Here is a 13070-nt window from a genome sequence, read left to right as displayed (position 1 = left end):
GCCCTATTCTGCCTTACAAACCCACTACAATGTTTCCGCCCTTAAATAAATTAGACACAGAAACATTGTCAAACTATGGAAAAAATCACAGCTTTTGTATTTCTAGAGACTGCAGGGTTATTCTTTTAACATCAATATAACCTGAAGATGTATACCAATGTAACTGTGGATATTTCAGTCCATACTACCTGGAGTCAGTCTTCAGTAAGGCACTTCAGGAATATTTAGTTAAGACTTTTAAAATTCAGTCGAAAGTAACTGACAGAAGTAGTGACAAAATGCATAACTGGACTATGCTTAGTTTAAAAAAAAAGATTTGATATGTATATCTAAGGCTAACATGAAATATCAATATAAGATGAAAATCCAGTTACTGTTCCATATTTGTTTTCCTTAGTTCTATGCCTAATATTAATAAAGGTATATGTGCTTACACAGATTTATTTGGCTATAGCAGTTAAAACCTAAACCAGAAAGCATGCATCTGAGCACTTATAGTTCAGTATTTATGCAAGTGTTTAAACACAGAACCCCACATGATAAAATTTAAAACATTAAGTCAGCATAACATAAGCCATTAAAAGCACAGATATATGGTAAAATCATATCTTGAAATAACTCATCATTCACCTGTTGAGGACAGTTACACTTTCAGAAGAAATTGTTTCTGTACAGAGATCAACAATATTCAGAGTTCAACAAGAACTTTATTTATACACCCAAATCTGAAAACGATTCTTCTGAAAGTCTAATTCCAATAATAGTGGCAGAGCTCAAGGTCTCAAGTCTGCTAACTCATATATATATTAAAAACAGCATTACATCCATACAAAAATATATGCAACTTAGATCATGGATGAATATTTGTTTAGAGTTTGTTTAGAATTTGACATGGAATAAGAAAAAAGTTACTGCAGCAGCTGCAGAAAGATCTACTCCTTCCCCAAAGTACCTTAAAATCTGCAGCACTGGTTAAGAATTGTTTAAAAATTCTCTTTAACTCGTGCCAGCTTGTTAGCAATGGATAAATACTTTATCAGAAACTCCTGATAATTTTTACCATTTGACTCCTGCACAAAAAGCCCTCTTTTCAACAAGGACCCCTCACTCCAGATAATGAGAAAACTGCAGTAATTAACTACCTACAATAAAGTGGAGGGTGGGGGGGAAGATATTTTTTAAATGTTACGTTCAAAGATAATCTATGTTTCAGATTACTGCAGTGGAGCAAAAAGAAGATTGCTCCAACTTTCCCCTAAAAAAAAAAAAAATCAGAAAAGCATCCAATTTAAAGAATGAAAACTCTATTCCTGGTTTATAAAGCATATCCTCCATTTCCCTTAGTAAAAAGTGAAATAAACTCTCCCAGTGTTTTAGTAGACAGCCCTCAAAGGATCTTTAAAGTGTATTTCCAACAGCAGCACAAATACAATAAGGCTATTCCTTTCTGAAGTGGCCTGCCCCACAAATCAAAAACTTTGAAAGTCCAAAATGAAGGAAAAAAAAAATACAAAAGGCATTGAATTTGTCCTTAAGTAGCATGCAGAAGAAAATGGAAATTAAAAAAAAAAAAAAAAAAAAAACCATGCATTTTGAACTGTCAGTATATTCCCCACATTTCCATTCCTGGAATGACTTTTTGTAGAAAAACAACCATTTGAGACAGGTACCATGATTTACACCAGCATGTTCTTTTCCCTACCCCTCTTCTCCAGTGTCTATATAATCATAAGAGAATTTTCTAGAGGTGACCAGTAACAAAGTGGTCTCCAGCAAAAGCATCTCTAAAAACACTACTTTGTGAAAAGCATCCCCTGCTTTGTAAGAAATGATACAACTGATTAAATGAGCTGGCTCCTATGATGTGAAGTGAGATTCTCTTCTTTAACCAGTAAAGACCAGACTTATAATGTATTTTGTGTTCAATCAAAATCTCATTTTCCTCTAGGGAACAAAGGATTTTGTCCAAACTTCGTATACAAATCGCTCAATCACAGATGGATACTGTTGAGAAGGCACATAAAAAAACATACAGCTACAAAATGCTTCTGTGTTCCAATAAAGCTACAATGGAATCACTTTTTACATTATGTATACAACCCCTAGAACACCCCAAATATCTATTTACAGAATAATATTGAAAAAATACATAAAAATCAGATTAAAAATTATATAGTTGTTTCTCTACATAAGACATTACAGCTAGGAAAAGTGACTGGCTATGAGAACAGAACAAAAATGGCTAGTTTTTTAACTGTCCCAATGGTAAATGTGCTCTTGATTAAAAAAACTGCAGATGTATACAAGACATTCCCTACCACCTTGGCAGCTGGGCAATTTTATTTTTCCTGGTTTGATATGACAGTTCTCCCTAACAGCTGCTGGCACGCTTATTTAACTGGTGTAATTACTGTCATAATCTCATGCTTTCAACATGGTTAGAAAATAAATACAAAAAACACTACAGTAGTTTAAAAAAATTAAGTAGTTTACACAAAGATATCTTCACACTACATAGCTTCCAACACTTCACTGTTCATCAAAAGCCCCAACAAGCCAATATGTAGAATTCAGTTTCACAAAAGAAAAACCAGCAAACGCCTACATTTACAGATTACTCTGGTATGTTGTTCCTTCTTCACTTCACAGAAGTGATTTCATTCTACCAGCGAGTTTTTCATGACAGGTCATACACGCAAAGTTTTGCTCAAAGTGCTGCACATTCTAATCTCAATTTTAAAGCCTGGTTACTGATCAAAAAACCCCATTCCTAAGGGAAGTATGATTTTCACAGTAATATCAAACAAAGATTTCCCTTCTGTGTTGTAAATTATTTGCTTGAACAAGTTTTATCAACTCCTTCTAACAGATTCAAGGCATGTAATATGTTCTTAGTGTGAAAATATCTTTGGTAACAAAAATGAGCCATGAGACATGACAGCTATTCAAAATAATTAAATTTGTGATACGTTACCACTGTTCCATTATCTGGCATCATTGGTGTTCCCATATTTGCAGCTCCTTCTGGTCCCATGGAAGGACCAGGACCCATTGCAGGGCCAGGTAAAGTTCCTCTGTTGTTCATATTCATACCCATCATTGGAGGAGGGCCTTGGTTACCAGCAGGTGCTGGGCTAAACGCATCTATGCAAAACAATCTATACTTAGAGCTGTCCTATCCAAATTTTACAAAAATAAACAAACAATTTACAATATTTAAAAAGCCAAATGTACAAGACTTCCAATACTTGAAATAAAAAAAAAAATATTCTTTGAGACTGTACATTTATCTCAATCATCTGCTTTTAAACAGATTTTCAGTAATCCCTATTAATTTGCATTACATCATCTGCCTCATGTATTTGAAATCCTGAACTTTACAGCTAAATATAGGTGTACTGTTTCTGTGCAGGAACTGTTCATATAGCATATGCAGTATACACACCACAAATTAGCAGTGTTACAATATATTAGTCTAATGTCTAAAAGCAATACCAAATATGGTACCCAACTCTACAATAAATTATCTGTAATACGGTATAAATAAATCTTGCATTTAAATGTAATTTATAACAGTAAAAGTAACAAAAAACTAAGGGAAGTTTTGTTAGAATTGAAAGCGACAGAAAAGTCTCCTCCAAAATTCTGATTCACGGTAAAGGGTAGAGGAAAAGCTTAAAAAAAAAATCTTTTGAGGAGATCGTTTAGCTGTAGCACTGTGCAAGGAAACACTACTCTGCCATCTGACATATTCAACAGTTCATAAAATGGCCTTTGTAACATTTTCTCATGTTATAAGAAAGAAGTCTGATTATATACATTAAGATTTGCTATTATGAAACTTCATCAATGTTAAGACTGGTGGTGATGCATTTCCCCCTCTCCCCCAAACAATAATCCACCCTTTTCAGCCAAAAGTGTGGATGGTAATGAAAGAAGACATGCCTTCGGAATCTAGCCTACGTTTTAAGTCATGATAACATGAAAGAATATCAAGAAATCTGACATGTTGCTAGAATAACAAACTTGTTGTTTTTATTTCATAAATCAGCCTTTCACCTCTCATCAGGACTGTAACTTCTTTAGTAATGAATACATAAATGTACATCCTTGTCAGCAGGTCATTTAGCACAGATACAGTACCATGGCTATCTGCAGGTATGCAAAACTGCATCTTTATTACCTGCTCTAAATATGCATATGGCAGCAGTCAGTGAAACCACTGCATCAAAGATATTGCTGCTAAAATGGCAGACCCGGGCTTGATCATATACATTATGCCAACTGCAAGGTGCTTAGCAAAAACAATCCATGCAACACAGTAGCACATGTGAAATGCTAAATATTAGAATCTATAGAAAAAAGTCGTGTAATTTTGAAAAGCAGAACTTGTTTGAGCTTAGTAATGACTCTAAGACCTCTATCTGACATTAAGCCAAAACAAAGGTATGTGCAAGTCGAACACTTCTTACCTACCCACAAGCATCATCAGTTCATATAGCAAGTAGAAGATTATGCTACAATGCAAGACACAGTTCAGTATGCGTTAGAACTGTCTTTAGTGTCATCCATTCAGTGACTACACATGAAAGGAAACTGAGAAGACTAAACTGCCAATATAAGGAGAAACCATTGTTTACAGAGACTAGAGTACTCTGCAAGTCTATCACAATGGCAGTGCTTAGCACTGGTAGCAGTGACACTAACTAACAGCAGTCAATGCTCAATTGCTGTTCCTGGCTTGCTTGCCAGCCTAATTAACCTTAGCAGCCAGCCACATGCAGGTAGTGTTTGCTTATCCTTCAATTGCAACCAAAGTTCTTATCCTCTGTAACATACAAATGCACCCATGTTGCTTCCAGGGTCAAGTATAGTAACTTATACTATCAAACCTCTACATTACTAAGCCAGTTCGAGGCAGAGTAGGTTCTGAGAGGAGGACAACCACAGAATAATGCAAGGAGAAAGTGGGGCCACTGCACAGCTTCAGCAAGAGGCCACTATGACATTTTAGCTCTACCTCTGAGGTCCTTCTAGCTCCAAAGAAGACCCTAAGAACTAACCACTTGCTTGCCCATTCTTTTTGGTAGGACACTGATGTGAGCAGTTTATTCACTTGGCCAGGTTCAGTAACAGACACAAATCAGTCAGTGTTCATGCCACAAGGCACAGACTTTAAAGGTCTTTTTCTCCAATCTGGAGGTGTCCAAACTGCACATGCCAAGGTCTGGCAGAGTTGGCAACAAGCCACTGTCAATAATCCTTATCAATGCAGAGAAAATTGCCAAAAAAATATTTTTTTTTCATATTGAGAAGTTTTCAGCTGAACTTTCATGTTACAGATCCAGTTAAGATGAGGCATATGGATTCTCTCAGAACATGTTCGCTGCAGAAAACAATGTAAAAGAGTGGCCCTGTGCAAGTCAGCCCACCACTAATTAAACCTGTCACAGAGGCACCTTGCTTTTTAATAACACTACTACATGGGTATTTCCATTACTGAGCATACTCCAGCTCCCCAAGGGCCCACGTCATGAGAAGTCACAAACAGCACAGGTAAAGGCCAGCTAAAAATAAAGTTACAGTTCCAACAGAAATGTTAAGAAAGGATTCCAAGACAAATAATTTAAGCTCTACTATTTAAACACCTACTGGGTGTTTGGGGTTTTTTTGGTGGTGGTAGCAGTGGGGTTGTTAATGGGCCAAAGAAAAACAAACAAAAACAACAAAATATCTGCAGTGAGCTAACCTAAAATCCAGATACTGTGGAAACAAAAACTATCTTTAACTATTCATTATGGATAATTTTCCCTTTTTAAAATAGTAGTTTACTGTTACTATAACTTTTTTTGGAACTACAAGTTTATTTCTATAAGCATTGTATCAAGTTTAAAATCAAGTCATAGCACAAACCTTACAAAACAAGACTACAATGAACATCACTGTTAAGCATTACAACCTGACAAGAAAAGGCCTGTGAACTGACAGCTATAAATACACTTCTTACATATAGATTTTAAACATGTATCTTGTGGATCTGGAAAACTGGCACAGTACCAAGATTTACCAAGTCTCCTAATTAAATCTGCAAAGTCTCCTAAATTTTTAAGTAGACTGCAATAACATGCAGATGTACAACTACAAAACAAAACAACAAAAAAAAACCACAACACATTGGTCACAACTTATGTTTCAGCTTATTATTTGTAGACAACTTCACAACAATGCCTTCCTGTAGAATTATTCTTAAAGCTCTTAATCTTCACTGAAAGAAAAAGCCTATTTGTATTTTACAGCTATAAATGTGTCTCAGTTAATAGATGCAAAGAATTGGTGAATAATGTATTTTAAAATCTGGACTGAGCAGATTCAGTACTCTATAAATTCACATTACTCAAAAGGTCAAGTGAAAATGTTTTCTAAGTTTGGTATGTACTTTCACGTTTAAAATATCTAAAATAGTATTAACTTTTCTTTACATTATCATCTTAATTTAAAATAAATTATCAGGAAGCTTCCCAGAAATATATATTGGCAGTTAATACAGTTTAGTAAGATTTATTTTTTAAATAAATATTCTAAGTTTCAGTCTTGTTTAAAAGCAGATATTCTGGGTAAGTAAGATTCCACACTCTTTCAGTCTGCATAATACGGAGCAAGCACTAATTATTAAGAATGTACTTGTCTACACTTCCGAGTAACAGTTTTAGCAGTGACAACATTTTAATTCACAGAAGTGAAGAGAGAATATTTGCAAATACAGACTTGCAATAAATTAGTAGAACAGCAACCACATTATTAATAATTTTTTTGTCATGTATGTCAACAAGAACTTATCAATTTCAAGCTCTATATCATTTCACTGCATGCAATTACAGACCCAACTTCTCTGAATTGGTAGTCCCTCCAAAAGAACACCAAATACTTTATGAACAGAAAATTCCTCTTTTGTATCAGATGATTTCCAGAGCATCACCTTTCCCTGCCTTTTGTTTCTCTTAACTTGCACATCATATTTTTCTCCCACAGGCAGTCAAAACAATAAAATAAAGATACACCTTGGGAAAAAAAACCAGCTGTTTGGAAGCAAAATATGTGAGCTTTTTTAAACTTCCTAATACTGTTTGCTCCTTTTTACCAGTAGTTGTTACTAATTAATAGTGCTTGAGTAACATGTACAGTCCCAAAGAAAAAGAAATTTTACATTACAGAAGCCTTTTCCTTCAGATCCCTACCTCCCATGTTTATTGCTCCACGAGGACCCATATCACCCATCCTCATTTCCTGTTCTCTCTGAAAGCAAACATAGTTTTCATGGTCAACCTATCATTCTTAGAACTTAAAACATTCCCATTTACTCCATGAAAATAAAAATGTTTAAGTTTCAAAAGTTTCAATTGATTACAAAAATGTACAAGGCATGAAGTTAACTATAGTCCCCTGTTCTTATAAAATAAAATGGAATAAGTTCAATATAGCAATGCTGTATTATCTTGCATAATGCTAAAGGTTAAATATCACAAATTTCATTCATCAGATGCAGCAGTCTAAAACTCCCAGTCATGTGATCAACTACAAATTATTCCATCTTCTCACAGTGTTTTTCATTAATAAGAAGTATATTTACATTTTAACTGTAAATAAAGAGGTCTTATTACAGTATTGCCTAAAGGCCGTGGTTCAATAATACAGTCAATCTGGCTTCACAACTCAAAAACGTTTACGTTGACTGGAAACCAAGTTGTGATATGTTACATTACGGTACATAAACTCAATCTGCCAGTTCACCTTTGTTCAAATGGTTTTGACTTAAGTTAGTGGTGGTTCACTTTTTTATAGATTATATCACACTACTACTACATCAGTTCAGTTACCATCATTTTGAAAACAGCATAGAAATATTGTATCAAATTATATATGCATTTACAGTAAATAGACAAACACACCAAACTGATCTAGATTCAACTGATGCTCAGTCATCCAACAGCAAGAGTTCTGACATTACTGATCATGAACCACGGCCTGCTGTGAAATAACACTCAAATGACAGTACCAAGAGCGGCAAAAATCATCATTTACGTGAAAAAAAAAGTACACCTATCACAGATAATTCCAAGGGATTTTAGTTATTACTGTTTACATCAAATGGATAAAATAGAAACAAATTTATAGTTCAAAATGAAAACTAATAAAACATAAAGCAAAAAATTTGTCTAATTAATTTTCTGCAAGAACGTTCATGTATATTCCATTCTTGAGCTAACACTAAGTATATGCAAAAAAATCTACTAGATTCTGAAAATCATTCCACTTGTGATATAAGAGTATAATTTCAGATGCACTCTGAAAGCAATTCCATATACTAGGCAACCGAAACAGTCTTGCTAAGAGCAGCCTTTAAACTGAAATATTAATCAAATCAAATTACATTCATACTGTTTTCATCGTTTCGCAAACCTCCTGTTTGTTCAATCATGTTTGGGATGCCAAATGCAAGTCTTCTATCTTCATACACTTAAAGCAGCAGACACCAACATTTGACAGAACAGAGTCAATAGTTTTGCAAAAATATCCTGGTATGGGAAGTTGTCGTAAGATACATGACAAAAGGCTCTCAGGTCAATAACTCTGTTTCTCGTAACTCATATCAACCTAGAAAATATACTTAAGAAGATTATACACTATTTTCAAGTGAATATGGCTTAGTGCAGAGGAAAAGGCTGGCCTTGTAACTAAAAGACACAGGCAGGTTTTAAGTTCCAGCTCTGAAAGGCCACTGATGAGCATCAGGAAGGATCTCTTCTTCTGATCCTCGAACTCACGTAAAACCTTTATAACAGAAGTACTTTGTCAGACCTTTCACAGTTCTGTCAACCAAAGTTTTAAGTAAAATCAGCAGCCCTATTAGGATCAATCATACCCACAAACTGATACCAATGAGTAAGTCACAAAATCAGCATACAACCTTGTTGATATTAGTCTGCTTTTACAGCTCAGCCCTGACACGAAGAAGCAGAAGGACAAGTGGTACGTCATCCTTAATGTCAAACCCTAGCCCCACATGGCAGAACACCACCATGGCTGTCAGTTTACATCACTCAGACTGTGCATGCATGCATACGTGCATATGTGCGTGTGTGAAAACAGCACATGCTACAAACAGCTATGAGATATTCTTTACCTGCAGCAGCAAGTACCAGATTTTGAATTACTGCACATAACTTACTCAATGCATCTCAGGTTGGTGGTATTATTTTTAATGTGAAACATGCCATATAAGGCAGGGCCAAGTACAACACCAGCTGGATAAGGTTGTTAAGTACAGAGCTATAAAGCTGTACTAGTTACTAGAACTTGACTCATTTTCTCTGCAAATGAAAGAAGCATTGGCAAGCTATAACATATACTTTGTTTAAAAAAAGCACACTACACTTCCTCCTAGCAATAAACCACTGTTTTTTCTCAGCTTGAAATGCTAGCAGTCTTCAGTTAACAATAAATACACAAAAGAGAGGGGTAGAACCTGTGATTTTTAAGTCTAGTCTACCCTTTGTAACAAAAACCATTAAGTAATTGTTTGCCATTTTGTAGCTTTAACTTTGGTGTTTAGTTCTTACAATATAAAAACATTTCAGCTATAGACTGAAGACCTATAAATATGCCTTATGATCTCTGTTGCCTGTTAATCTGTGAACGTGCCTACAAAAATATTATTATTCTCACTGTTGCACATTGACAACTTACGTTCTTTTGAACGTTCAACATGGGGAAATGCTTCTGTACAGTTAACATGGAATCACCAAATTTAAGATGAGGCCTCTATCAGAGAAAATACTCAATTTAAAATGTTAACTGACAACGTGTGTCATTAGTGTAACACATGACATATTAACTATAAAGACACGTACTTAGATAATTTGCCAAAACCTCTATTTGCAGGAGTCTGGATGATAACAAAAATTCAGTGCTATCCCACACAAATCATGTCCTAGTACTATGGGAGCATAAAAAAGTTACTGCACGTGAAGTTAGGTCAACTATTCCACAGGTTTTGCCTAAATTACGACACAGAAAGGAATACCAACAGGCAGCTGAGTAGCCAAACCAGTGTCGGCTGATATTCCAGCCCACCTGAGAGCTTCATTCTTGGACACTCAAGCTCTTTGCAGAACATAACAATGACAGCATTATCTTCTCAGAGCTGCTTTTCCTCGCTATGCGACTGCCTATTCTTCTGTTGAGTAGCAGCCTGCTTCAGCCCCTCCCCTGCAGCCACCCAGAACAGGGAGTTAAAATTGAGTAGCAAGAGAGAAGGCTGAACTTTTACTAGAGAAATATGTAGGGAGGTGATTAAGAATCTCTGAAGTCATCCAGTACCTGGCAAAACAACTTAAACTGGAAGAGAACAATTAAAATGAATGATACGTAACTATAGGGGGGGAAAGAAAGCCATAAGTAAGAATGTGTAGTAAAGCGCAATTTAACTTTGGGAAGATCGATTTTAAAAGAAGAAAAAGAAAAAACAGATGGAAGCAAACAATAACATACTATTGCAAAATGATAATTATTTACACAAAGCTTTCCAAATAATTCCTGTTGCAGGGCTCTTGTAAAATACTTCAAAATTAATGCTAACAAACCTCTAGAAGATCCGATTCATCTGAGTAATTTGCTTTTACAAAAACTGCTAAAATGGCAACTATAGCTTTATACTTGCCAATCATGTCAGATACAAGTATTGAAAATGAAATTTCCTCACAATCCCAACTCATTTTAATGTCAACTGCAAAAAGCAGATCTACACAAAAATACCGAATGCACCCAGTTTTCAAATTGCATATATACTGTACATTTCACGTAGTAGGGATTTTCCCCTTTTTACAAGTACTAGAAACAAGATTTCTTGAGCATTTGAGGTGTATCATGTGCAACGTTCTTACACCACCATCACCATCAGCAGTCTAAGTAAACAGAGTACTGCCAAGATGATTCTTCCCTTTTTAAAAAATATATTAGTATATTTTTAAATTCACTCTATAAAACCATAGAACTGTCTTGAAAAGATACTCAAGAATCAATACTGAAGAATGTACCAGAAGCAATTATCTTCTCACATTGAAAATAAAAACACAAGTAGTTAAAAAACTGGGGTTTTTTTAAATGACAAACTAATCCTACTTTTCCCCCCAGAAACGGGTCTTGCAATTGCAGCAGCCCAAAGAAAATTAAAAACCTTGTATCCAAATTAGCAATATTACAGTAACAAAACTGTAAAAAAAAAAAAAAAAAAAGGTATGGAATCAATATGGCATGGCATATTTTAGAAAAGCAAAAAGATAGATATCAACAGAAATATTAACACGAGAGATCATCCACTTTTCTTCAAGTGTTTGTGGCCAGGAGATGCACTTCCCAACTAACCCAGGACTATTAACTCACCTTTCAGCTAAGGAATGGTGAACAAAATAATGCTGAGATACAGCATAAAAGAACACTTACCCGGTAAACCTAAACTGGAACATTAATATCAGTAATTTATTTTAAAACTAATTAACAGAAAAAATATAGGAATGTATCTGGGAAAAACTTCCATGCACTACATCTTTTTCCTGTGCTTCTTGTTTTGGGAACAAAGAAAGAAATTCAGCTTCTGTGTGGTCTTCCCTCATTTCCCTTCTACATCTTTGGGAGAGCAGCCAGCTGCTGAGGGCAGTCCTCAGCACCTTAACCCCACAGAAAAAACACAAATGCAGTTAAAACGAGCCAAAAATACTTACTACCCTAAGATGAAGTTATTCTCTAAAAATACCAAAAAAGTATTTTACCTCAAATAATTTTTTTTTAAATCACAGATGCATTGTAATAAAAAATAATACTAAATTTATATTACAACAAAGCATATTAAAAACATAAGCCTTAATGTATTGGTATATTTTACATAGGATTAATAAAGAATTGGGTAGGATAGTACTACATTGTACAATTTCATTAACTAAGTATTGAAAAGCCTTTCAGTGCATCACCTAACACACATTAACACTGGGATAGAAATGGATTGCAGTTTTGTGTGTGAGAGAACACACATATACTTAATACTTCTGTCTTACAGATTTAGAAGAAACTGTCTTCAAAAAGAAAGTTACATATTCTCTCCAATTCATCTTTAATACCAGTCATTCATTTATAAGATTGAAGACAGTTTAAGATCTTCCTTTGTTTAGGTAAAACTAGCTTCTACTTTCCAAAACACACAAGTTGTTGGGGTTTATTGGGGAGAGTACGGTGTGAAACAATGGTGATCCTCCCAGTATGCTTTTAAGTCATTCTCCTACAGCTGTAATCAAAACCCAATGTGAAGAAAAGCTGACTCCCTTGCAACACATCAATCCTCGGGTGATGCTTTTAAATCAGGTCTACACTGACAATTTTGTCAAAGAAAGTAGTTTAATTGCACTAATATTACTCACATTACAAAGACATTTAGGGGACACCTCACTAATCAGCAACATTTAATAATCCTCTGAAAGAAAATATTATTTAATGCAGAAGGGACAGTCCCTATGCTACTCTAAAAGAAGCCAGCCCACTAGGAGGCCCCTCAAATTTAAGAGCATCAAGGAGACTGCAACACATTTTTACTAAACACTGTAGAGTAAATGTCATTGTACGCACTAGCACTCAAAAGATTTTCACTAATTAAGACTGCACAGTCTTATTAATGCAATCTGATTACAACTATTGAAAACATTCAAGAATGAGCAATCGTTACATTACTATTATCTCAGAACATATTGCTGCAAGTCATCTTTCTTCAGACTTGTTTCAACATGACTTGTGAGATTTTAAATTTTCCTCAAAATCTTTGTCAAAAGACAGAAAAGTACATTAGTATACCTGCAGTTCTTGCACCCTGGCCAAGAAAAATTGTATTTCATACCTTCTAGATATGACTGCTGCTTATAAAAGGCAGCATGTTGGTCCACATGTTGGTCTTTGCTTTGAAATGCAGAAGAACCATTATCCTATCTACCAGTTTTTACTTACATTTCAGGTGTTCCTTTTTGTCTTGG

The 13070-nt window shown here is 35.0% G+C and overlaps 1 protein-coding gene across 7 annotated transcripts in view; it reads right to left on the bottom strand.

The window, feature by feature from the left end:
• PSPC1 (paraspeckle component 1) overlaps window positions 1-13070 on the bottom strand; it is a 63772-nt gene that overhangs the window by 25760 nt on the left and 24942 nt on the right. For 2 of the 7 annotated variants that reach the window (XR_014186697.1, XM_082076383.1), the window contains exons 7-8: window positions 7236-7293; window positions 2975-3144 (exon numbers count right to left, since the gene is read on the bottom strand). The exons of the other annotated variants lie outside the window; for them this stretch is intronic. Coding sequence is in view for 1 of the 2 variants with exons in the window: in XM_082076383.1 (XP_081932509.1) it covers window positions 2975-3144; window positions 7236-7293 (228 nt within the window). In the remaining variant the exon portion in view is untranslated. The remainder of the gene's footprint in view (window positions 1-2974; window positions 3145-7235; window positions 7294-13070) is intronic. 7 annotated transcript variants of the gene reach the window in all.

The sequence above is a fragment of the Streptopelia decaocto genome, assembly GCF_964273445.1.
Source record: "Streptopelia decaocto genome assembly, chromosome: 1".
In the NCBI taxonomy this organism is placed as follows: domain Eukaryota; kingdom Metazoa; phylum Chordata; class Aves; order Columbiformes; family Columbidae; genus Streptopelia; species Streptopelia decaocto.
The sequence above is the reverse complement of the archived record's forward strand: the minus strand, read 5'-3'. Positions and strand labels throughout refer to the sequence as shown.